Source organism: Canis lupus, chromosome 26 (assembly GCF_048164855.1).
Source record: "Canis lupus baileyi chromosome 26, mCanLup2.hap1, whole genome shotgun sequence".
NCBI lineage: Eukaryota > Metazoa > Chordata > Mammalia > Carnivora > Canidae > Canis > Canis lupus.
Window position 1 is genome coordinate 28,402,755 of NC_132863.1, and position 26,095 is coordinate 28,428,849.

A 26,095-nucleotide genomic window follows, 5' to 3' on the forward strand; every position below is an offset into this window, starting at 1 on the left:
TCTGCATAACTGACCCACCAAAAAAAAAAAAAAATAACCCACCATAGTGCTACACACCAAAATCTTAACCTCTGTTTTCTACATATTTGTTTTGTTCTCTGGCAAAGTTAGTCAAGCAGTAGTTGGTACCAGTAGTTTTTGAAAAATGAATGGGAACAGAAATGGAAAATTGAAAAACTGTGTCTCGCAACATAGAAGACCACCATTATTCTATTTTAGCAGTGGAGTTCCTTTTAGTATCTCCCAGAGCACCAGTGTTCTTTGGCATGATGGTTTGAGAGCAACTATGAATTTAGTTACATTGATCTCACTGTCTCATTCATAGAAGTCCTGGATACTGGAAAGTGATCTTGTATTCTGGGAGCTAAAAGGAAATGAACTTTATCATGTACATTGTAAAGCAAACAAAAGTGACTTCATAGGTATTATCCAAATTTCTTGCCAGGATTAGTTTGTGGTTCACAGTATCTTTTAAAGATTTCCTCTCACCTTTTTTCTCCCCATTCATCAGTCCCTTTCACTTAGGGAGGAGTGGACTTTACCTCTTTTACTTGTTCTTCAAGTCAGTTTCCTCCAGGGTTCCTCCCCTTTTTTCTGCACCCTTTCAGGGTAGTCGTATTTACACCACTGATTCAGACATTACCCATAGATTTAATAATCCTTCCAGATTTGCCCCTATTTTTAATCTCATTCCTGGACTTCAGACCCATAACACTGGATATCACTGCCATGTCTCATAGGCACCTCAGGTTCAATCTGAATTCAGTCGTTTTCACTCTTAATCTACTATTGTTTTGTTTTTTGTTTTTGTTTTTTTCTGCATCTATCTGCCTCTAATATATTTTCCCTCTGTCTTCTTCTCCCCCCCGCCCCCAACTACTGTTCTATCCACTGTGGCAGGTATAATCTTTCTAACACACAAAACCAGCAGGCTTCGTGTTATGCTGCTCCCCCTCTTGCTCATTGTATTCTAGCAGTACCATACACCACTTCCCTGAATGCTCCCTGCTTACTTGTCTTTGCATATCCTGTACTTTCCATCAGCTTGAAATACCCTCTCCTTTTTGCCTGTCTGGGAAAGACATCCAGTGAAGCTTGGTTCATGCATCATCTTTGTGAGGCCTCCCTGACTCAGACACAGTCAGCCCTCCTTTCTGCATTCATGTTCTACTTTGTAGAACAAAACCTTCACTGTGGTGCTTGGCTTTTCTCGGTGTACCCATTGTCTTTGTATCTGTCTCGCCTGTGAACTGAGTTCCTCACAAACATGAGCTGTGCCTGCCTCTACATCCTCAACTTATATCTGGCATCTGTTAGGTAGGTACCCCATAAATATTTGATGAAAGAAATGAACAACAAAAAAAATTATATTTAGAACACGTGTTCATTGCAAAAGTGTTTTTATATAATAAAGAACAAGTTAATTAAAACAACAGTGGAAACTTGCCTTTCCCCATCCCTTCCTCATCAGAAGGTTTGCTTTGGCAGAATAAGGAGCAGTAGACGACTCTGTATCATTTCCCACTACCACCCACTTTTATAGAGGTTAGCATTCACTTTGGTCCTGGCGTGATCGACAACCTGATGAACCCAGACAAGACTAAGATAAACTACTTGTCCTCCAGTAGAATAAATATTTCAAATAAAGTCAACCCAAGAAAGTCAGGCCAAACAGCTATTGATTGCTAAAAGCCTGAACTTAAGCCCAATGAATATTCCAAAGTTCACCTCCATGCAGCTTGCCTAAATGGTGATCAATATGCAATTACTGCCCCCTTTAAACGTGTCTCACACTGCCTATGTGAAGAAGGGTTTTACTTTTTAAATCCTTTGTGTGTTAGATTTGCTTAGGCAAGAAAAAAGAGACAGAGAGACTTGGCTAAATCAGAGTCCTTTACCTTTAGCACTTCCAGCAATTCTGTGTTATTTGTGAAATGGTTTGAATGTATGCTGTGTGGTAATTGAAGGTGTCCTGGTACATGACCATCATTCATTTCAGGAGGGCTGTTCCTGAGTGACTAAACAATGAGGGTATTATATCTCAGTTTCCTAATTTCTGCTCATATCATTATCTGCCCTAGTCATAACCTTTGCAAATTGAGGTTTGTGAAGTAGGTTGCTCAAGTCCAGTTGCAGTGAAAACAAATATATTATTTGTCTCGTTTCTTGTGAGAATTCAGCTTTGTGCAAAAAAAACCCTTTTCTGTTGAATTTGGAGCCTTATTTACCCTGCTCCTGATATTTAAGATTTCATGTCTCACATGCATGCCCTTTTTTATACCAGTATGGTACACAAAGCACTTTGTCATTTTTTCACTTACTCCAATGTCATGGTCTAACTGTCCTTCCTGTTCCCCAGCTCTGTTGCTCTTGTCCCTTCATCACATGGTTGCCACAGCTTTTTAGAATGTATCCATCTGGAGCCCTCTTTTTCTTCAACATCTCGTGGCTTCTCAGCATCTGTGGCATGGAGCCCAGGGGTCCTGGCAGCACATCTAGGGCCTGTTATGACCTCTATCTGCCTCTCCTTAGTCATCTGCCCACCCCAGTCATTAACAGCTACCTCAGCTTCCCCTAGGTGGCATAGTCTTATGGCCTCCGGTACCTTTGCATGTATTGTGTACCCACACTGTCACCAATGGCGTCACTCTCTCCTCTGCCTAGCAAATGCCTGCTCATTCTTCAGACTCAGTTCGAGATGTTAGCTTCCATGAGACATCTTCATTGACTTCTCCCAGATAAAATTAATTATCTCCACCTCCTCACCTTCTTGGACTTAATTCCCATTGCTTTGGGCTTTTGAAATTATTGTTATTTAACTGTTAAATTGCTTAAAGACAAAGAGCTTATAATTCCCAGCAGCTAGTATAGTGCCTGCTATATGAAGGCACGTGCTCAGTAGTAAACTTTTTTTTCTTTTAAACAGTAATTGTGTTGAATGTCATTTGTGAATATCTGTGGGTTGTTTTGATTAATTCTATGGCAAGAAGAGTAAAGGTAGGAATATTTACAATATGTCCATGGTCTTTTGAGGTTGGCACCAAGTAAGATATCCAACTGTCTTGGTTTGCTTGGGACTGAGATGTTTCCCAGGATGTGGTACTTTCATTGCCAAAAATGCAACAGTCTCAGATAGACTGGAATGGGCTAGCACTAACGGGCACTGTCAGCAGGCTTTTTACATACTCTCCTTTTTCTCACCCATTGAGACCCAATATTGGCTGGCTAGTCTGACCTTGGATAAACATGCTCTGTCATCCTTAGCACTTTAATAATGCAATGTCTTAATATTGTTTCCTCTACAAAAGACTGTTCAAAGGGATGTTATCTCTGATTCCTGTTTTTAGCTTTAAGGCAAGAACTTGGCTGAAGGGCTTTGGGTTACGCTATTACCACCTTTCTGGTCAGGCATGCCTCCCCCAGCGTAATAATCACCTTACTCCATCTGTCTGTATTCCCCTTTTATAGCTTTAGTGTCCTCATCACCAGTGGCTTTTTGACACTCTAAAATGTGATCGAATTATCAATATTCTTAAAAATAATAATTTTTTAAACTCTTACCCTGATTTCCCTCTCAAGCTGATGGACTTTCTTCTCTAGGCTTTACTAGGAGTAGCCCATGCTCACCCCTCTTACTCTCTCACCTGTGCTTTCAAATATTTACATATATACCTGTCTTTTCCTATACTTTCCCAAATACATGTAACTTCTCTCCCTCTAAAGTAACTAACACATAATGGTCTCAGAACAAGTATGTTGAATTATATCTTCTTAACTCCTAGAGCTAGTTCTTTACTGGGAGGTCTTAAATTGTGTCATACAAGGTGGCATGGCCTTTGGTATAGCCTGTGTTTTCCTCCCAGATCTAAGCTAGGATACTGTTCCTTTATGCCTCAGAATGCCAGCCTTCTGTCTGTTCTTTAACCTTGCCAACCCATTTCCACCTTAGGGCCTTTGCACATGCTGTTCCTTCTGCCTTTAATGTTTTGCCCCTAAAATGTACAACACCAATTTCTCTCAACACTCAGATGTCAATACAAATGTTACCCCTAAAGAGGCCTTCCCTAATAACCTAATTTAAAATAGCCTCTCCATTCATTCTTTTATATTGCATTCTTTCTATGACACTTAACACTACCAAGTATCTTGATTTTCCATTTGTCTCCTGCAGTTAGAATGTAAGCTCCATGAGGACCAGAACTTCATCTATCCTATTCATATGAGATGTATCCAGTAAATATTTGCAGATTGAGTGAAACATGGGGGAAAAAGTTATTTGCCGACTTCTACTTTTGCCTGATTATTTCATACTAATTTAGTCTCCTTAAATAGATTTACATGGTTTTGAAAGCAGAAGTCATGTCTTAATTTTTATTTTTTTCTTGTGTCTACCACAGTACTGAGTAAGTGCTCAGTAAATATTAAATATTGGCTTGGTTGGTTGATTCACCAGGTATACTAAAATATGAAATGACTAATTTGTTCTTCTTTATCACATAGTGTGTTAAACATTGTATAGTTAGAGAAAATTACACTCCTTAGAGAACTATTTGCAAGAACAGTAGCCAGTGGCAGAATTATTTTATGACCTTTGGACTTCAGGGGGAAAAATATCACCTTTATTGTTTCTTGAAAACAATTTAACTTCCCTAATTCTAAAAAATAATGCATGTTCATTATGGAAAAATAAAAGATACTGAAAAATAGAAAAAGGAATAATAAGATGCAGAAAGCATTTGACAAAACCCGACACCTTTCATGATAAAAATACCTAAACTAGGAATAGAAGGGAACTTCTCCAACCTTTCATATAGAGCATCTACAAAAAATCCACAACTAACATTACTCTTAATGGTTAAAGATTGTACGCTTTCCCCCTAACAAGCAACAAGACAAGGATGTCCTCCTTCACCGCTTATATTCAACATTATACTGGACATTCTAGCCAGGAGAATTAGGCAAGCAAATGAAATAAAAGGAATTCAGATTGGAAAGGAAGAAGTAAAATTATCTCTGTTTGCAAATGACGTTATCTTTATCATTTTTAAGACAATCTAAAAGAATCTACCAAAAAATTATTAGAGCTATAAGTGAGTTCAGCAAGGTTGCAGGATAATATAAAGATTAATATACAAAAATCAGTTGTGTTTCTGTACACTTGCAATGAAAAGTCCAAAAATGAAACTGCAAAGACAGTTCCATTTCTAATAGTATCAAGAATACAATACCTAGAAATAAATATAACAAAAGAAATGCAAGATTTATACTCTGAAAACTACAAAACATTGTTGAAAAAAATTAAAGGAGAGCTGATAAGTGGAAAAATATTTCATATTCATGGATCAAAAGGCTTAATAATGTGAAGATGGCAGTACTCCCCAAAATGATCTACAGATCCAGCACAATCCCTATCAAAAAGCCAGCTGACTTCATTGTAGAAATTGACAAGCTAATCCTAAAATTCATATGGAATTGCAGGGGATCTAGAATAGCCCAAGTCTTGAAAAAAGAAAAATAATGTAGAATTCCAATTTTAAAAGTTACTACAAAGCAGTGCTACTCAAGATATTGTGGTACTGGCATAAATTAATAGAATATAATTAAGAATCCAAAGATAAAAATGTGTTTCTGTGGTCAGCTGACTTGCAATAAGAATATCAAGACCATGCAAAGAGAAAGAAAGAATAGTCCTCAACAAATGGTACTGGGACAGTTGGATATCCACATGCAAATGAATGAAGTTGTACCATAACTTCACACCACATACAAAAATTAACTCAAAATGAATCAAAGAACTAAATATTAGAACTTAAACTTTTAACTCTTAGAAGCAAACGTAAGTGTACATCTTCATGACATTGGATTTGGCAATGGTTTCTTAGCTATGACACCAAAAGCACAAGTAACAAATGACAAAATAGAGGAGTTAGACTTCTTCAAAAGTAAAAACTGGTGTGCTTCAAAATATACCATCAGGAAAGTGAGAAGGTGACCCCTAGAAAAGAAGAAAATATTTACACATCATTTATCAGGGGCTTGTATCCAGAACAAAGAGCTCTTACAACCAAATAATAAATATAAGTAAGCTAATTTTAAAAATGGACAAAGGATCTGAGTAGACATTTCTCTGAAGAAGATATACAAATGTGTAATAAGCACATAAAAAGATGGTTGACAGCATTAGTTATCAGGGACATGCAACTTAAAACCACAGTGAGATACTATTTTATACCCACTAGGATAGCTAGAACCAGCAAGTCAGCTGACAAGTGTTGGTAAGATGTGGAAAGTCAGAAAACATACACAGTGCTGGTGAGAATGTCAGATGGTGCAGCCAATTTGGAAAAAAGCCTGATGGTTCCACAGAAGGTTAAACACAGGATTACCATATATCTCAGCAATTCCACTTCTCGGTATACATACATCCAAGAGAAATGAAAACATATGTCCACTCAAAACCTTGTACATGAATGTTTTTAGCACCATTATTCATAATGGCCAAAAGGTAGAAACACCCCAAATACTCATCAGTGGATGAACACATAGACAAATTGTGGCATATCCACACAATGAACTGTTATTCAGCCACAGAAAAGAAAGGAGTACTGAAACATGCTACAACATGGATGAATCTTGAAAACATTGTGCTGAGGGAAAGAAGCCAGTCACAAAAGTCCACATATTGTTTGATGCCCTTAACTTGACATGTCTGGAATAGCAAAGCCATAGAGACAAAATAGATCAGTGGTTGCAAGGGAGTGGGAGTGGGGAGGGGAGGAACATGACCACTAAAGAGTAGGGGATTTTTTGTCAGGATAATAAAAATGTTCTACAATTGACTGTGGTGATAGTTGCATATATCTGTGAATATACTAAAATTCATTGAATTGAACATTTTAAATGGGTGAATTGGATGGTATGTGAATTATATTTTGATAAAGCTGTTAAAGAAAAAGGAAATAAGGCAGTTCATAATCCCACCACCCTGAAGTAATCTCTATTAGCATTTTGAGCTATTTCTTCCCAATCTTTTTTCCCCCAATTTTTAATGCATATTTTTCACATATTTGAGGTAATGTTTCATATAGAATTTTGGGTATTACTTTTTATGCTTATCATTCTGACCATAGAAATTTGTTCATTCTATTATAGACTTACTTAATTATTAAAAAGTATGTAATACTCCATGTAGATCTATCATTATGTAATAATTTTCTCACTGGTAGACGTTTAAGTTCTGTTTTTTCTTTCGTCCCCCTCTCCCCCATTATAATGAGTACTGCAGTATATACTCCCCCTCCCTATTTTTTTTTTTTTTTTTGGAAACTAGAACATCCCCATTGAATGCCTTATATGAAACCTCTTTTGTTCCTAGAGAAAAGAAGATCTCCCGGAGCAGTGCCCTGAAAGTGCTGGACCATGCCATGATTGGACCCGAAGGCACAGACAATTGCCATAAGTTTGTTGATATTCTTGGCTTACGAACCATCTTTCCCCTGTTCATGAAATCTCCCAGGAAGATCAAGAAAGTGGGAACCACTGAGAAGGAACATGAAGGTAGGGTTCACTGGAGAAGGCAGCCTACTTTAGGTGTATAGAAGGAATGGGAAGAATGAGAGCTACTTTGAAAAACTGATGTGAGGTTGAGGAGCAGACTCTGAGGCCCAAGAGTGCTACCTTTTTCTTTTCTTTCTGTTTTCTGTGTGGAAACGCAGCCTGGAGACCCTAGATCACTGATGGTCTTTGTTGCATTCGTTCTCTGCTTCCTTAAATCCTAGTGGTTCCATTTCCTCCTGGCCTATTAATAAGTCTGTGCATGAGGGTTTTGTTTTCTTCACTGTAATTTGTAGTGACTTGTCTCTCTGATGGAAGACCCTTTTGAAAAGAGTAATGAGGTGGCAACACATGTCACCTCCAGAGCGGTGCTTTCACCTCCAGAGCGGTGCTTTCATGTATTTCTGTATTAAAGTATGATTCAGCCAACATCAGGAATTGCCGAAATAAACTATTTACAGCTCAGGTTCCCCTTTTTATGTTTCTCCTCCCTGATGGTGCACACTCCCAGCAAAATGCTGCCATGAATTGCGATGCTGTAACTGGAGTAGTTACGGCTCGGCCAATCTCCTCCTGCTATTGTCTGGTAGCTTGCTGCATCCCCCCCCCCAGTAAGTAGCTGCAGAGCAACCTGGAAGGCCAGGAATTTATGAGCATTGACAGTTCTGCTGGAAACTAACAGACACTTGCACCAGGGAATTGACATGGTTGGATGGTTATTTTAAAGCATGGGGAAGGGGGGCCAAGGAACTGGTGTGTATGAGAAAGGAGAAAAACCTGGGCCGATTGGCCCATTTGGTTGTCTTGTTAGAAGTTAACATTTGTCCCATGGTTTGGGTGATTTTTTTTGTCAGTGATTGGTAGAATTGATGTGGATATCTACAGGGTCTTTTGCATTCCTCACCCTCCTAGATAAAAGTTTGAGAGATCCTGTCTATCCCTTCTCAGATGAATTTGGCTTAGCCTCTATCAACTCAGAGTGGCTAAAGGGAAGGTGATGTGACTGTCTTCAGAGGTCACTTCCAGTGGTGTCTTCTCTGATCACCTCAGCTCTCCAGAGACAACAGAAAGTCTGGCAGGGTTGGAACTGGCAGGGCAAAGGACTGGACTTGAGATCTGAGAACAAGGAGAGAGTTCTGTTCACCCTGGTCAGTTATTGGCCACATACGAGCTGTGGACATGCTAACCCCACTGCCAGTCTGTTTTCTTTCCTCAATGGAAATTGAGCAAAACAAGGCCCTGGGAAAGGGAATGGATAGTTTTGGAGATCTAACAGATAAAGTTTTGCGGTCATTGAATACCTGCCACATTTCTGCACTACTGGGTTGTGGACTGTTTTATTTAGGCTTCACATCCTATGAAGTAGATCTTTTTTTTTTTTAGGTAAGGAAATCAGCTGAGAAAGGAACCAACCTGTGGTTCTATAGCTCACTGGCTATGTGACAACAGCCTTTTACTTAACTTCTCTGGACTGTATTCTCCTTTCAGGTCTGTCAGATGAGGAAACTAGACTAGTGAACTAGAAGCTCTGATATCTGTACCTTATGATTCTGAGGCACAGGCCCTAGTTGTTAAGGCTTTGTCCTGTGATCCAGGAAACTCCTCAGGAACTATGCTATGGCTGACCTGCTGGGTTCTGTTGAGAGACCTGATGCTGCATCTTCAGCATGCTTAAAGAAAGGTACAATAGGAAAACAGCCCTTAGCAGTCTTTTGCTCTGCGTGCATGGTGCTGAGAAGAAAAAAAGTGACAGACTCAGTGAGCAGCTGTTTTCCTTTTGAAAAATGTGCCCAGTGGCGTGCTGGTAACAGTACATTTGCTTTAGAGTACCAGCATTAGGAATTTGATAACATTATATTAGTGAGGGCAATGGCTTGGTAAGACAGCTCCTGGAAGGCATGTTTGGCCTGTAATGGCTGGTGAGGATGAGCTCTGCATTCTGAATACACCAGCACCCAGAGAAAAGTGAACTCCAGGGAGAAAATGCAGCCGTGGGCCTCTACCTGCCCCTGCTGCTGGCTGCTGCTGCTCCTGGCAAACTGGCGCTCAGGCCTTGATGGGAGTGTGAGAACGGAGGCAGAGCAGGGCAGGGGCACATTGTGCAAGGTTTCTTTGTCCCATTCTATCCTCTGGATTATTCTCCCTATGCTGGCCCTTCTGATGCAAGAGGACCAGGTTTGTGTGATTAAAAACTAGAACACAGCAGCCTCAGACCACCAGGAGTATTTATAGACATTACCCAGCTCATTCTTGCCCCCAGGCTTCTACTTTGCTCTTCCCTCCATCTATAAAATTTTCTCTGACCTGTCTGGATACCTTTCAATCATCCTTCAGGTCTTTAGTTTGGGGTTTTTTTTTTTTTTTTAGACATTTATTTATCCATTTTAGAGAGAGAGATAGAGTACAAGAGGGAGAGAGAATCCCAAGTTGACTCGGCTGAGCACCCAGCCCGACACAGGGCTCAATCTCATGACCATGAGATCACAACCTGAGCCAAAACCAAGATCAACTGTGCCACCTAGGTGCGCCTTCAGGTCCTTAGTTTTGATGTCACTTTCTCAGGGAAGCAGATGATGAACCCCTAGACTAGAATAGAGCTTCCTATTACATGGAGACTTGGTCTTAGGACTTTGCCTTCATAGCACTTAGAATATAGAACCAATGGCCTTGTCACCTCTGGGTGCCAGGGCTTAGTCTCATGCTCAGCGTGGTGGTGGATGCACAATAAATGTTTGTTGACTGCATGAATGAACAACCACTTCTCTGAAGGACTGATCATTAAGAGCAAACATGGATTTGGGGCTCTCCCTAGAATACTGCATGGTTGAAGTCAATGCAGTTGACCCTAGTAGATTGTTTGAAAGCAAACACAAATGGGTTGGTTGCTAGCCATAAGTTATACTTTGTCTCATTGGTTTTGAAATTACGGCAGAAGCCCCCTCTTTAGAGCCATGCCCTTAAGAATCAGGTCTGAAATGGAATAAAGGAAACCTCATTTAAAATGGAGCAAGGAGGCCAGGAGGGGGATCTCTCACACCCTAACACTTGCTGTTAATTGCAGACCCCCAACAGGAAGAGACATATCTTGTACTCCCCACAGGAAAACACCTATACTTAACTACCCAATAGGAGGAAGATTTTCCCCTTGCCCAGCAACAGCCTAGCCAATGAAAAGCCACTACACTTCGAACTCCTGGTTTATTTGGGTAGATTTTTGTTTATAACATCCCCTCAGAACACCTCCTTTCCCCCATAAAAGAGCAGTCCTCTCCTTTGTTCTGGATTTGCTTATAGTTTTTGCCATAGCTTGAATGGCCTGAATTGTAATTCCATATTATTCCTGAGTAAACTTATTTTTGCTGGTAAAATAGCTAACAGTTTTATATTTAAGATTAACATACATTATGGATAGAACTTCCTTATACAAGTGAGGCCACCCTGTGACAAGCTGCTTTTGGTAATCCAACAACTCCTAAATAAGCACTATAGGCTGGGAATTAGCTTGCCGGTCTAGAACCTCTAAATGGTTACTCTGCACTCCTGCCTTTCTTGTCCAACCTCACGGACTTATCACATATGAGAGTTAACTGCTTTAAGTTCAACCAGGTCCAGTCTCAGCACTTGTCACCTCTCAGTAATATAGTTTTGGAATATAGGTGAGGTTTGGTGGGGAGAGGTCCAGAGCCAATGACCGAGAAAGAGTTTTGAGACGTCTTTGGTGCAAAATGGTGGTTTTATTAAAGCATGGGGACAAGACCCGTGGGCAGGAAGTGATGTTGTCCTGGGCTTGTGAGGGGTGGCTGACTGTATACTTGGGAGTCTCAACTCCCAAGATAAGGAAAAGGGAGATTTCAAAAGAGCTTTCATATATTAAAGAGGACCTACAAGATACTGAAGGCCTTGCCATTGTCCAGTTAAAGGTTTTTCTCCTAGTAAGGCATTAACATTAAGATAGTTGGGAGTTTCCTTCTGGAAGTTAGGTTATTGATAAGAATGCTTTTTTCTTGTAAATCACTAAGACATAAACTAAGGGAGACTTAGGTCTATAGGACTATAATCTGTAATTTCTATAAGGTAAATATTTGTTTTTCCTTTCCCTTAGGTTTAGGGCAGCCAAGAGTGCCTGAGGAATGTGAAACATATCCCACCCAGGAGTGGGGGGGAGGAGGCGTTTGCAGGGTGTGAGCTTGTGCTTTGTCCTCAGCTAGCCTTCTGTTCCCCAACATCAGCACCTTCCCCAACTCTTAGAGGGTAGCAGTGTAGCCTGGTATGGTACAGATAGATCCACTGCTTATCAACCGTGTGATCATCCTAAACTCTCAGGGCCTTAGTTGCCCCGTGAAATGCTAGATCTACTACATGGGGGGTTGTGAGGGTCCGGTGAAAAGACCTATATAAACTTAATGTGGATGCCGAAATAGTGTAGGCACGTTAAGAAATTCAAGTTCTCAAACTCTTACCAAACCTGTCTTCAGTTCTGCCCATTGTGGCCTTTGTCCCATATACTCATCCTCCTGAGAGGTCACTGGAAAGCCAGGCTGCCCATGCCTGCGGGGGTGGGAGTGTGGTGGTGGTGGTGGGGTAGATACTAGGAGATTATGACTGGATTTTACTGCCCTGCAGTGTAATAGCTCCATGCTCTGGAGCTGCATGAGACTGGGCAAGCTGATTGTTGATGGGCATGTCAAGTGTCATGATATGCTAAATAGAGGGTAGCATAAAAACAGCTATGTTCCTCAAATCAACAGAAGGGGTTGAGAGGAGAATCTAGATTAAGGTGACTCTAGAGAGGAGGTAAAAAGCAAAAACCACCCTTAAGGCCTAGAATTGCTGGTAATTTAGTTCCGCTTTTTGTGGGTTGGGCTGGAGAAGGACAAGAATTATTATAATTGAAATCCTTTCAGGTTTGCATAATAAAACCTTCAGAAATAGATCAGGGGAGGCACTTAGCTTGGGGGATGGGTTGGAAAGAAAAAATTTGCCCTTGGGAATAATAGCATGATTGGCTGCCTCCTAGGTTTTATAAGGATTAGTACAGAATGAGTTGTCTCCTTGGTATTAACTGCTTCAGAATGGGAGGGAAGAAGAAAAGAACTGGAATCCAGAAGTGGCATTTGACCTTTTACTTCTTGTCTCTTTTAAAATTCTTATTAAAATAGGTCCAATTTTCCTTGTATTGCTTCATTAGGTAGGTGAGTTATTGAGTTTGTAGCAGTTCTAGTTAATTGTGCTGTTTTAACATGGTTCCCCCGGAGGCTGTTAGGAGCTTTAGGGGGGTGAGCTACAAAGCCGTGAGTAGGTGTGTGGTGTGCATGCTCGGCATATGACAGCAGTTGATAACAGGTCACTGCTCTAAAGAATATTTTTCTGTTATCTGCAAAGAATTGTGATTGCGGAGGAATCAGGAATCATCTGGAAGCATGTTACCTGGTGCCTCTCAGACTCCCAACACCAAGGGAGTACAGACCAGAGCTCCTGCCACCTACCAGCGTTGGAAGAGGGAAATGGCAAAACCTTTCCTATAGTCATTAGAGAACCAAGTTTGGTCAGCATGAGTGAAAAAGAAACATTTTTAATGCCTCCATGGTGGGCTGTGGCAATGACATGACATCGTTTGGAGGTGCCTTTTATCAGGGCTCTTGCTTTGTTCAAAATTTAACAAAGACACGAATGAAATCCTGGGGGACTCTGCTCTTCCCCAGTGTTCCATCTCCAGATCCTTTTCCTTGGATTGGCAGTGTCTTCCCTCAGTTATTTTTCTGTTTTACTGTATATACTCTCCTTGATTTCATCTACTTACTGCAGCTTTAACCCATATCTCTTTGCTCCTGATCCCCAAATCTTCAACCTGTGTCTCTCCCAGGCTCTAGTCAGTTCATCTAATTAACCAGCAGACAACTCTATCAGACAGGTCAACTCAGCTCATTCAAAACTATATTCATTCCTTCATTGCCCAAGGCTCTTCTGCTTTTTCTGTATGGGATAATGGTCACCACAGCACCATGCTCTATTCCACCACCCAAAGCAGAGATCCATGCTTGACTCTCATAGTCCTCACATGTAATTGGTCATAAATCCTATAAATTCTGCCTTAGTCAGTCCTCTCCACTGATTCCAGTACCACTGACTGCTCTTATCATCTCTCCTGTCACTATAGCCTTAATAATTTTCTCTGCCCTAGCTTCCCAGCCCTCCTGTCCCCTCATTCTGTCCTGCATGCCACCACCCAAAGGAGAGAGACACTCCCAGCCCACAACTGTAAAATTACAGTTTATGGAAGGACGGAAATAAACATGGGGAATAAAGCAAGCTTACATGTATTTACCAGAAAACCATATTAGTGAGGACAAAAACATACCAAGCAAGAATTACTTCATTATTCAGGGGGATGGGAGAACAGTAATGCTTAGCAAGGAAGGCACTTCTGGTGCAAGGGAGAGGAGGGCTATAGGCTAAGAACAGATGGTGCCAGGATTTCAGCCTACCAGTTTGTCGTTAACCTGTATTCAGCATCTGTAGTAGTGTCTTTACATATCTGATAATGTTTGAGTCTTAGGGCTACCCCATACAAGGGAGGTGTTATTTCTCATTCTGAAAATGAGGAGATTGTAATGACTTCAAGTAATATAGTGGGTAAGTGTCTAAACTAAGACTTACACCCTCAGCTTGTGACCACAAATCTCACGCATTTCATGAAGCCATGCCATCGGTATGTGCTCTTCTGGATCGAAGCCAGCTTGCTCTTCTCTAGGTTGCTGGTGAAATCAAAAGCTCTTGATCAGAAGACCTTGGTTCTAATCTTGGTGCTTTGACCCAGGGAGGTCATGATGGTGGTGGAGACTCTTACTTAACCCTTTCAAATTGCATAAGTTATTAGAAGCTAATAGCAAAATAACTCAGGAAGACTGTGTCTAGACATTTCTAATGCCTTTCATGGAGCTCACTCATGGTAGGTGCTCAATAAATATTAGTGGAGGGCAGCCCTGGTGGCTCAGAGGTTTAGCGCCGCCTTCAGCCCAGGGCATGATCCTCAGGACCCAGGATTGAGTCCCATGTCGGGCTCCCTGCATAGAGCCTGCTTCTCCCTCTGCCTGTGTCTCTGCCTCTCTCTCTCTCTCTGTCTCTCATGAATAAATAAATAAAATCTCTAAATAAATAAATAAATAAATAAATAAATAAATAAATAAATAAATAAATAAATAAAATTGGTGGAGTGAATAAATGAATTTATTTAACACCAGTATAGCGTTAACCATCAATAGTCAGGATCGAGGCATGTATCAGTAGTAAAGAGCATTGCATAATTCAAGGAATTCTTACCAATTAACCAATGTATGGTTCTCCCACAAGGCCACTCAGCTTCTGTTCCACAGTAACATTTAAAACATATTTGTTTATTCACCTGTAAGAATAGATTAATACCTGCCTCTTTAGGTTAGTGTGAGAATTATTACTGTGAGGTGACTGGCTTATGCAGGTCTAACATAGTGTAGAGGTTTGGTAAATGTTAGCTTATATAGATTATTATTATTTTAATACTGACCCTAGACATCATACTATACTAATACTTGTTATATTAGAGGTTGTAGAAGTCTAGGAAGGAGTTTTCTAGAGTTCTGGGAATGCTTAAGAGAAGAGATGACATTCTATTCCTTAAAAGATATATAGTATTCCTTCTTATACCAGTGAGGGTAATGGCAGAGCGGAGAGTGGGTTCTAAGGCATATATAGCTAGTTATTGTGATATGGATGATTAAGAATATGGGATTTTGATTAAGACAAAGCTTATGTTGGTGTCTTGGTCCTGTTGTTTACTGTCTGTGTGACTTTGGGAAAGTTGCTTAACTTTTCTGAGCCTGTATTTCCTCACTTGTAAAATTGCGGTGATATTGGACTCTATCTCATAAGGATGCTATGTGAGGATTCAGTGAAATAATACAAATCAAGTGCTTATTAGCACAGTTTCTGCTTCCTTAATATTAGTGGCTGGAATGAACATGGTTTTCCCATTTGTGTTCCTCTTCTTTCCATTCTGTGGGTAATTTTTAAAGTATCTACCTAAAGAAATGCCTTTCCTCCCTGAATCTGCCATTCATACAGGTGGACTGTGAACATGTCAGTCCCATGTGGAAAGTAACACAAAAACCTTCTCCAGAGAAGACATACCAAGGCAGCTCCATGTCCCCACTTCTCTATACTGTCTGTAAAAAGAGATGTCAAAGATTTTTGTCCCCCTTATATTCCCCAAACTTGAAAATGAAAAAAGGTTGGTTATAGTGGTCAGAACAGTGAGCAAGTGAAGAACAAACCGTATTTAATTTTAAGAATACCATTAAGTCATGTGCTAACGGGCACTTTATGTTAAACAAGGATGGAAATGTCTTGCTGTTGTTTTTGTTGTTTGAAAACCTCATAATTGAACAGTTTCTGGATCAATTCCTTTTCTCTCCCTCCAGCTGCTTGTCTCATTCCTGACCTCAGATGACAAAATGTAGGGATGCTGAAATAAGCAATGTGTTTGGGTTCCTTTCATCAGGCTACAGGGGATGATTTTGAGTGTTGCACATCTGGTTTGCTAACTGGTTCCAGTCATATTAAGGATTTACCCACAGGCCTTTCCCAACTAGAGCACAACATAGTTGTTTGCCAAAGATGAAGACCATGAAACAAGCTTTATTTGCCATCCTGGAAGAAACTGCTCTTTTATGGGGAGGAAGAGGGAAAATAGGCTTATGGCCAGCTCACATTTATTGGGCATCTACTAAGAGACTCAGGGCTTTATAGGTGTCTATACTTTATGAATTAGGCATCTTAATCTTCTTTTTTAGAAATGAGTGGTAGTTTGTTAATTACCAAATACTTTTAGGAAGTAAATGACAAAAGCAGAATTTGAGCCTTGGTCTATTTCCAAAGCTCCTTCCCACACCAGGGTGGCTCCAGTGGTCTTCTGATTGGCATCCATGGGCAACACAGAGCAAAGAGGATTGTCTTTGGAGGCAGAGAGACCTGGCTTCACATCCCAGCTCTACTCCCAAACGAGCAGGTAGCCTTGGACAAGTTATTCTCTCTGGACTTTGAATTCCTCTTCAATCAACAATCCTGATAAACTCTTTCTCAAAGAGTTGTATGAAGAATAATGATCAAAAAAAAAAAAAAAAAAAAGAAGAAGAAGAAGAGTGATCATCCTACATAGCCTAGCTTGTAACAGTTTAATGATAATATAGTACTGCGTATCATTTTCCTTTCAAAAATAGTCCTCTCAGGGTAGCCCCGGTGACTCAGCGGTTTAGCACAGCCTTCAGCCCAGACATGATCCTGGAGACCCGGGATCAAGTCCCACGTCGGGCTCCATGCATGGAGCCTGCTCCTCTCCTCCCTCAGCCTGTGTCTCTGCCTCTCTCTCTCTCTCTCTCTCTCTGTCTCTCATGAATAAATAAATAATTAAAATCTTAAAAAAAAAAATAGTCTTCTCAGCCTCTCCTACTTTTCATGTTTACATGTGGGATGCCAGTTCATTAGCTTTTGTGGGTGTGAAGCTCAGTTGACCAGGACTTCGTGTATGGACAGGCTGTGTCATAATAAGAGTTTTCAAAGAGATAGGGCTGCCACTGTTTATCTCGATGGCCTATTAATACGGACCCTCAGTTATAATTCTGATCATGCTAGCCCTGTCAAAATGTATCAAGTCTTGAATGAAGTACCAGACCCTTCTGTTTGAGTTTGACTCACAAGTAAAGGGTCTGTTTCTATGGTTAACAGCCCTGAAGGTAGGTTAATGAGGCTTCATTCATTCTTTTATTAACAGACCACTAGTCCCTGCTTTGTGCCAGGCTTGGTGCTGTAGATGGAAGGTGAACAAGCTCACCTCTCATCTAGGGAGACATAGAAACCTGTATTTATATTGCAAGGTAAATGGCAGAAGCAAGCGTGAAGCACTGTGGGAGCAGGGGCTTCCTATCTGTTTTGGGTGGTGGGAAAGCAAGCGGAGATTAGAAACCACTCTAACTCAGACACATAGCTCTTGAGCCAGAGTTCAGTATGAGTTAGCCAGGTGAAGGAGTGTCAAGTGGATAAAGCAGTATGTATTAATAAAGGTTGGAAGGGATAAGACTGTAGTGAGCCTTAAACCTGGCTGCTGATAAGAATCATCTGGAATCTTGCTTCAAATGTAGTCTTCTGGGACACGTTCTCAGACTTTCCCATTGTACTGGTCTGCATGATGTTGGCGGATCTGTACTTTTATTAGGCTTCCCAGGAGTACTCTCTGAGACCAGTCTGGTACCAGCTCTTGGTGAGAAGAGCATAGAATCGGAGGTAAGGTGGTTAAGCAGAAGCCAGACCTTGAAGGATCCTGCAGAGCTCTTGTGAGGACTTAGGTAATACATGTACACTGCTTAGGAGAGTACCTGCAACAGAGGAAGCTTTCATTGATGTGGGTGGTTATTGCTGTTCTTATTTTATTATGTTATACGAAGAAACGATTCCCTCCAATTTTTACAGATCATAGATATAGTAGTACTTTTGGTTATTTTGGCTATCTCATCTAATTTGGCACAAATCTGAGTGGAGAAGATGAAGGAGAAACAATCATTCCTGTTTTTCTTTGTGTTTTTCATTTTGCCAGGTAGAAACTTAGTTCTCTAGTGACAGCATTAGCTGAATTCTTATTTTGGATATAGAATTTTCCACCGGTACATTTATTATTTTGTCAATATAACTCTGTTAGTTTTCATTTATAATCTTGATTAAATTTTATAGAACTGGTTTAGCATGCAATGCATCTCCTTTATAGAAGACAGACAAATACCAGGTGTAGAAGCAACAATAGAGAAGTAACCAAACCTTTTTAGGCTATTTTGCCAGAATTTTTAGGTGGTGCCAAAGTGAGGTACTAACTTAGGGGCCAAGAAGCAACTGTGGGCTCTGGTTTATTAAAATTCAGCACATAATCTTTACTCGGATGTGCTTCCTAATATTATCATTTAGGACCATTTCTTGTTCTGAGTACTCTGGAAAGTTTTAACATTCATTATCTCATTTCACCTAATCCCCACAATAACCCTGTGAAACGTATGTTATTACCCACATTTTACAGGTGAGAACACTGAAGCACAGAGAAGTTATTGTCTTGAAAAATCACACAGCTAGTACATAGCCTTTACTAGGAATTTTTCTGTGGCTTTCAAAAGTTGAATCATAAGCAATGTGTTCTCCTTTTTTAAAACTCATAAATCAGGGCCTAACTTAAACTGCTCACTGTCTTCTCTAATCAGTTTGAGTCCTCAGTAGTCCTGCTCTCCCTGCCCACCCCCGTACTGCATAAATAACCTCTGTCTCTCCGTCCTGAACATTTTGCCCTGCCACACTTTATTCACTTCTTCTTGGCTTCCAACTTTGAGTGTATCTACCTACTGAAAGCCTCTTCTCTCCTCATGGCCTCCCAGACTTGAAGCTCAACACCACTTCACCAGTTTCTATTCCTAAACTTTCCTGTTTGCTTCCCTTGCATACTTGGCCTTTAAACACTTTACTCAGCACTGGTCTGTTTTCTCCCTCTGTTGGGCCCCTTTTAGGAATGAGACATAAATCCATAGTTTTTGAACCCCCATTGATCAGTATGACTCCAAGAGCTTTGACAAAATACACATGCCTGGGCCCCACTTCCAGAATTTCTGAGGACAGGGACTCCAAACATGTATATTTTAAACAGCTTCAGAAGCTGTCACTTAGCTAGTTCTAAGAAACCACTGGCCAGAATGTTCAGAGTACAAGCATAGAGAAGTGCCCTTTTTGCTTTCTGTGCCAAAAGAAGATTCTTGACATGGTGGGTCTTAGGAGGAGGCTTGCTAGTAGAAATGGCTTTGTAGCTTTTTCTGAGTGTGAATAAAATAACCTAATGTAGGAAATTCAAGCATCATGAGAAGGGATGGAGGAAAAGTAAAAATCACCCTCCCGTCTCACTACCCAGAAGTAATTACTGGAAGCATCATGGACTCCATCCATTCAGACATCTGTGTTAAGGGGTAGGGGTTTTGTATATATGCACATCATTTTGTGTAAATGGAATCATGGTGTTTATGCTGTTTTGTAACCTGTTTTTACTCAGTGCGTCTAGGGCATATTTATTGGGGTAATAAGTCTTTTAGCATAGTTAGGAAGCTAGACTATGTTTGTAGGAGGCAGGCTAGATTTCAGGTTACATGATCAGTTTGTGGAGGTGATAGTTTGGAAAGGTGAGCTGTGCTTGGATGGTCATGTTGGCTCTCCCAAGTATTGTGAATGTGCTAGGACTTCAGGATAGTAAGGAAATGAGGCATAGACTAAAGGCTAACACATCTAAGGCCCCTTGGATGCAGTGTAAGAGGTGAGAAGGCCTTTCAAATGGTTGTGTGTGTGTGTGTGCACGCGCGTGTGTGGCTATTTTGTTAGACATGTTGGCATCTAGCAGTAGATATAATGTGGAAGGGGATAAACTGAAAACAAACTTGTATACATTTCACTGCTCATAAAGAATACGATTACATGTGTGAGATGTTTGTTTGTGTCCACCTTCCAGGACTCTTGTGATATTGGATGTGATTTTTATAGGCAACAGCGTGCGGGTTGCTGGAGAAATGTTCTGTGTATTTAATCATGTTGCAGTCTTACTTATTTGGTTGGGGTTTTTTTGTTTTGTTTTGGTTTGGTTTGGTTTTTTTGTTTGTTTTGGGTTTTTTTATGGTAAGAAAATGTCTTTGGCTTGCTTTTATAGTCAGATTGATTTTGCTTGTGGGTGTCCAGATGCTGATGAGCTGTAATTAGCATAAAAAGGAGGTTGGAAAGATGTTGAACATTCTTTTCTAGTAATCAGAGATCCCCAAACAGAAATTATTCTCAGGTATCAGGTCCAAGAGAAGCAGCTCTTTTCTCTTTCAGATGTGAGTCCATTAAAGGATAGGAGTGTTAGTTAGTTGAGATCACTGTTGTGCCCAAGATTGCGAATCCGAGAAACCACCAAGGAGCCGACACCAATGCAAATGCACGAGGGTTTATTAGCAAGCTCGAGCTTGGGTCCAAGTATACCCAACACAAGGGAGCAGGGACTTGGACCCCAAAGTGGGTTACAGCTGGGTTTTTTATAGGCTGGTCTAGGGGATTTTCAGAAGGGGTGGAGGAATTTCTCAAGTTCTGTTTACATTCTGATGTGGGGCTTGGCTTTCAAGGACATTGAGCTCTGTTCTCATTCTAATATGGGACTTTCTACCATGGGCGTGGGCTCTGTTGTCTTTCTGATATGGGATTCTCTGCCGAGGGCAATTCTGAGCTCTTATTCACAGGGGCCTAAGATGGCTGTACTTGTGCTAATGCTAAACTTGAGGTGGAATGGCCTTGATTTTTCTCGGCCTCCACAATCACCACTGGGAATGGGGCAAGAGAGTCTTGCTGTGAGCCATCATGGGGGTAATTTTCTGCAATTGAGTGCCTCTGAGCATTAGTAACTTTAAATCCTTAAGTAGCCTATTAGAAAGGATCCCTGGCCTGGGTTCAGGGGATCTGTTTTCTGCCATAACTCAGGCTCAGGCTCAGTGATTTGGGTTAAGTACTTTGCCCCCTCTCACCCTGTTTCCCCACTTTTAAGAAGGAAGCAAATACATTTCAGTGTGTGAGAATCAGATAAGATAATATATGGAGAAAGTGCTTTGTATACCATAAAATTATGCAGTGTCTAGTGTGGTGGTATGTATCACATGGATCTTTCTCTGGTCTCCTGCATTCCTTACTTTTTTTTTTACATACTTTTCTTCCTTGTCCTGACCCGAAAATAGAAAGCAAATGATTGTTAATTTGTTCCCTATTTGCTGCAGGGTTACCATAAAATAAATTAAGTGTATCATTTTGATAATCATTAAAAAATATGCCTACAACTTTCTTAAATGTATTGATTACTAATAAATCATATCTCTGTTAAGTATACCTGCTGGCTGGCAAACTTGCAGAATAACAGTGTTTGCTAGCCTCAGTAACAGGCTGATTTTCCTGATGATGTGTCAGCCAATGTGAGGTTACTACTGCCAACGAAGGCAGCAATGGTGTCATGTTTATGGAATATTTGCTGTGTTCCCTTGTATACGTGATATCAGTATCCCTACCATCAGCCCAGTGTCAGGTGTCATTAGCCTATTTTATTACTGAGGAAACAGCCCCAAAGAAGTTAAGTACCTTTTCAAATCATGCACAGGATTTAAATTAACATCTGCTGGAACTCAAAGTCATATTCTTGATCCTTTGCTAAAATTTCCCAAGGAGACATCTGAAAACCAAAAAGTTAAATGACTTTTAATCACCAAAGCAACAATCCAATAACTTTAGTTATTTCTAGAAAAAAAATAGGAAGATTTATAATACTGGCAGGGCAGTCCTATTGCCAGGTTTTTTGGTATTTGATAATGTGGTATGTGAATTTTTTCTTTCTTTTTTTAGGGTAGGGTGTATTTTGTAATGTGGGAGTGTAAAATTTTTTTATGACTTCAATCTCATTTTTTGAGAAAATGACCCTTCTAATAATAAAGTTTTTTCTATACATTTTATATGAAATTATTTTTTTTTAATTTTTATTTATTTATGATAGTCACACAGAGAGAGAGAGAGAGGCAGAGACATAGGCAGAGGGAGAAGCAGGCTCCATGCACCGGGAGCCCGACGTGGGATTCGATCCCGGGTCTCCAGGATTGCGCCCTGGGCCAAAGGCAGGCGCTAAACCGCTGCGCCACCCAGGGATCCCCATTTTATATGAAATTAGATATGTTTTTCTAAGCCAGAAGCTTGGCATGGTTCTTAATAACAGAATAGCACAGCCTTACAGAAAGAACATTCAGACTTGAGTTCAAATCCCATGCCAGTTGTGTTTTGAGACTCAGTTTCCAGTGTAATGTAGGGGGGTTCCCCACAGCAACAAGCAATTCTTGGACCCCCGCATGGTCTCCAAGAACTCAGCTCAGTTCTGACACTATCTACCCAGAGATAGCTTCAGATTCCACAGGTTAGGGGGCTCAGTCCTATAAGACTAACCCCCACCCCACCCCCTGCTTTGGATGCCATTTGCAAGCCCAAATTGTTACCTGTTCTTCTGACCAAGTGGCTATAAAATCAGAGGTTCCCAAGACCCCCTCCTCAAGTTTGATTAATTTGTTAGAACAGATCACAAAACACAGCAGTATTTTACTTAACAGTTACCAGCGGATGAGTCAGGAACAGCTTGATGGAAGAGCTGCACATGGCAAGGTTGGGGAAGGGGAGTGTAGGGCTTTCATGCCCTTTCCAGCTGCCGCTCTCACAGCACCTCCAAGAGAAACCAACCCAGAAATTCTCCAAACCTTGTCCTTTGGGTATTTAAGGATGCTCATTACATAGGTATGGTGGATTGAACCTGAAGCTTCTCTCCCCTCCCAAGAAGTTTAGGGGTGGGACTGAAAGTTATAACCTTTAATTACAGGGTTGGTTTTCCATGGCAGTCAGCTCCCCATCCTTAGGAGTATTCCAAAAGTCACCTAATTAACAAAACAAAAGACACCTTTATGGCTCTCTTCACTTAGGAAATTCCTAGAGTTTTAGGAGTTTTATGCCAGCAGGTGGACAAAGACCAAATATAAATATCTTATTATAAATCACAATATCACAGTCACCTGAGGCACATTAATTACCTTCACTGATCCCAATGAAGGTTGAGAGTGAGTAGGAATGTCCCAAGTGGGCAAGAAAGGGAAGAGCTTTTAGGTAGGGGGAATAACATATACAAAGGTACCAGAGGATGTGTCAGTGGCACTCTGAAAAAGACAGGCATTCAGTGTTGTGGTCTTAGGGTTAGAGTCTAATAAGCACAATGAACAGATTACTGACCAAGGCTAGTTGGGGTGATCAAGGGGGCAGAGGACCTGGACCGGACAGCCTTCTCCTAACCTAGCCCCAGCAGACACTCCTAGCTGCAGTATCACTGAGAAAGGAAGAGCCACAGTGCACGTATCATGGTCTTCCTTGGCTATGGTTTATAAATCTACTAAATTTATCTTATTTTTCTAGATCTTTTGTAGAGTCTTCTTTGTTAATCCCAATTTTGGTATCCTTAAGGCATATCTCTCTTTTTGTCTCTTTGAAGTTCATTTGATGACATTAGTTATAATCATGAATACCTCCTGAAGTTAATCTCAGTGTAATTCTTGCTGTCCACACTAACCCTCAATCCCCTTTAATTCCTTTCTCAGATAACTATAACATTTTTCTCCTCTAATGGGCTCACTATTGGAATTCTTGCCCTGCTCCAGTCTGTCTTTGCTTCTTCCAAAACCCTTGCAAAGCACAGGTGAACTGCTTGGGTACCTCCAAAACACACACCTGATCACATAACTCCACTGCTCCTTTCTTTAGGGCTTCTTCATGCTGGTCTAGGATGAAGTCTAGATTTTTTTAGCATGACATTGAAAACCTGCCCATTTGGCCTTCTGTCACTGTTCCCCCATTATCATCCCTGTCCTCTCTCTAGCCTGAACTATTGTAGTTCCTCCATGTCTTGACCTCCATGTATTGACACTTGATGCTTTCCTTTACTTGAGACACTCCTTTACTCCCTTCTCTGTGAGACTAATTACTTATTCTTTGGAATTTTCCCCAATCCGGCTTCTTCCTTGAAGCATTCCCTGGTTTTCCACATTTGTATTTAGACTAGTCCCTTTCTTAGGCTCTCAGTAACATCCTTTGTGTGTGGGGGTCATTGGCTGGCTCTTTTCCATTCATCTGTGAGCTTTGCCCTGCTGTGGAGTATGTGGATTGGGGGGTATAGAATCCCTTTTATCTTTTATATACTTTTGAATAAAAACTCATTTGGAAGGAAAAAAATACTTTTATTATGAAAGATTTCAGGGACATCTGGCTGGCTCAGAGTTCAGAGCATATGACTTTTGACTCAGGGTTGTGAGTTCAAGCCCCATGTTGGTCATATGGGGTCAAAGCGTCCTTAAAAAAGAAGGAGGAGGGGGAGGAGGAGGAGGATTATATTATGAAAGATTTCAAAAACACAAGGTAGAGAAAATTATACACTGAACTTTATGTACCTATCACCCAACTTCTGTGATTAGCATTTGCCAATCTTGTTTCATTCCTCTTTTTTTTCCCTTGGAATATTTTAAGATAATACTAGATATTTTATAATTTCACCTTATGTGTGGAATTTGTAATTTACAAAATTAATAAGTTATATGAATGAGAGTTTTGGCCTTAGGCATTTTTCTAGCTAGAATATATATACTTACATTGGGATCTGCTGATAGTTTAGCCTCATACTGTTAGATGTTACAAGTAGCTTAGATTATGGGGATTCTCAGTCTGGGCCCTACTGATACTGTGGACTTGATACTTCTTTGTGGTGGGAGGCTGTCCTGTGCATTGTAGGGTGTTCAACAGCATTCCTAGCCTCTACCCAGTAGATGCTGTAGCACCCCTCATGTCACCAGCACACACATAAAAATTGCAGAATGTTTCAGACAATAGAATCTTCCTTTCACCCCACCCCTCCATTGAGAACCTTTAAAATAGAGAAAGAGAAGAATTTTGTAGATTTTGAGAGCTGAGAGGACAGCTCAGAAAAGACAGTTGGGGAAACTGGAGTTGGAGGTCCCAGAAAGGAACAGTGAATGTCATTCTGATTATTACTGTGCTTATGAATATCATGTTGGAGAATGAAATGCTTCCCTGTCCCTGCGTCAATGTGTGTCCCACTCCTATCACACATAGTTTCTAGGAGCTACCTGGGTGATGTCAGAGGCCTGCTCAGGGTGTCTCACTGAGCAGGGAAGATCACATGGCTGGGCTGAGGGGTTTCCTGGAATACCGCAACCAGCAAGGACCCACTGCTGATGATTTGCTGCCATGCCCAGTATCTGCCAGAGGCTGCTCATCATTCCCATTTACCAAATATTTATAATGAAGCAGGCTAGGGAATTCTTTCCTTGGGAATGCATCTTGGGTTCCACAGTGGTAAACAAGTAGGATTTGTTTCACGGAAATTACTTTGAAGTCAATTTTTGCGAGAAACCATCTGTTAATATAAAGCAAAGGTACATTGGCAATTCAGTTTGTAGCTTTGTTCAAAATGGGCTGTTTGTTTATTTCTCACAACTCAGTTTGCTAAGAAGTACCCTGCAAATTTGGGTGCTAGTAAATTTAGTTCACCATTAGGAAAGGCAGATTTGGAGGACAGAAAGAAAGCTGGACTTGGGGGTCAGATTAGTTTCTCACTAGCTCTGAGAACTTGGGTAAGGCACAGAACCCTGGTGGGCCTTATTTTTCTCATCTTTAAATTGGGGAGAATAATTCACTCCAGGGTTATCATGAATATTAAGTGAGAAAGAGCATCTAAAGCACCTAGCATGGGAACTTGACTCATAATAAATGTTTTTTCCTCTTGAGAAAGACTTTTAGGAGAAGCATGTAGACCTTTCAGGCCCTTCACTATTTGAACTGTAAAATGGTTGTACTGGGTGTGTGTGAGATAGTGAGGGTGGCAGGCTAC

The 26,095-nt window shown here is 40.7% G+C and overlaps 1 protein-coding gene across 5 annotated transcripts in view; it reads left to right on the forward strand.

Annotated features, from left to right (window-relative positions):
* The window catches only part of CTNNBL1 (catenin beta like 1), a 161,133-nt gene that overhangs the window by 89,238 nt on the left and 45,800 nt on the right, over positions 1–26,095 (forward strand). For all 5 annotated transcript variants that reach the window (XM_072800986.1, XM_072800985.1, XM_072800982.1 and 2 more), the window contains exon 11: positions 7,376–7,557. In XM_072800986.1, the coding sequence (XP_072657087.1) occupies positions 7,376–7,557 (182 nt within the window). The remainder of the gene's footprint in view (positions 1–7,375; positions 7,558–26,095) is intronic.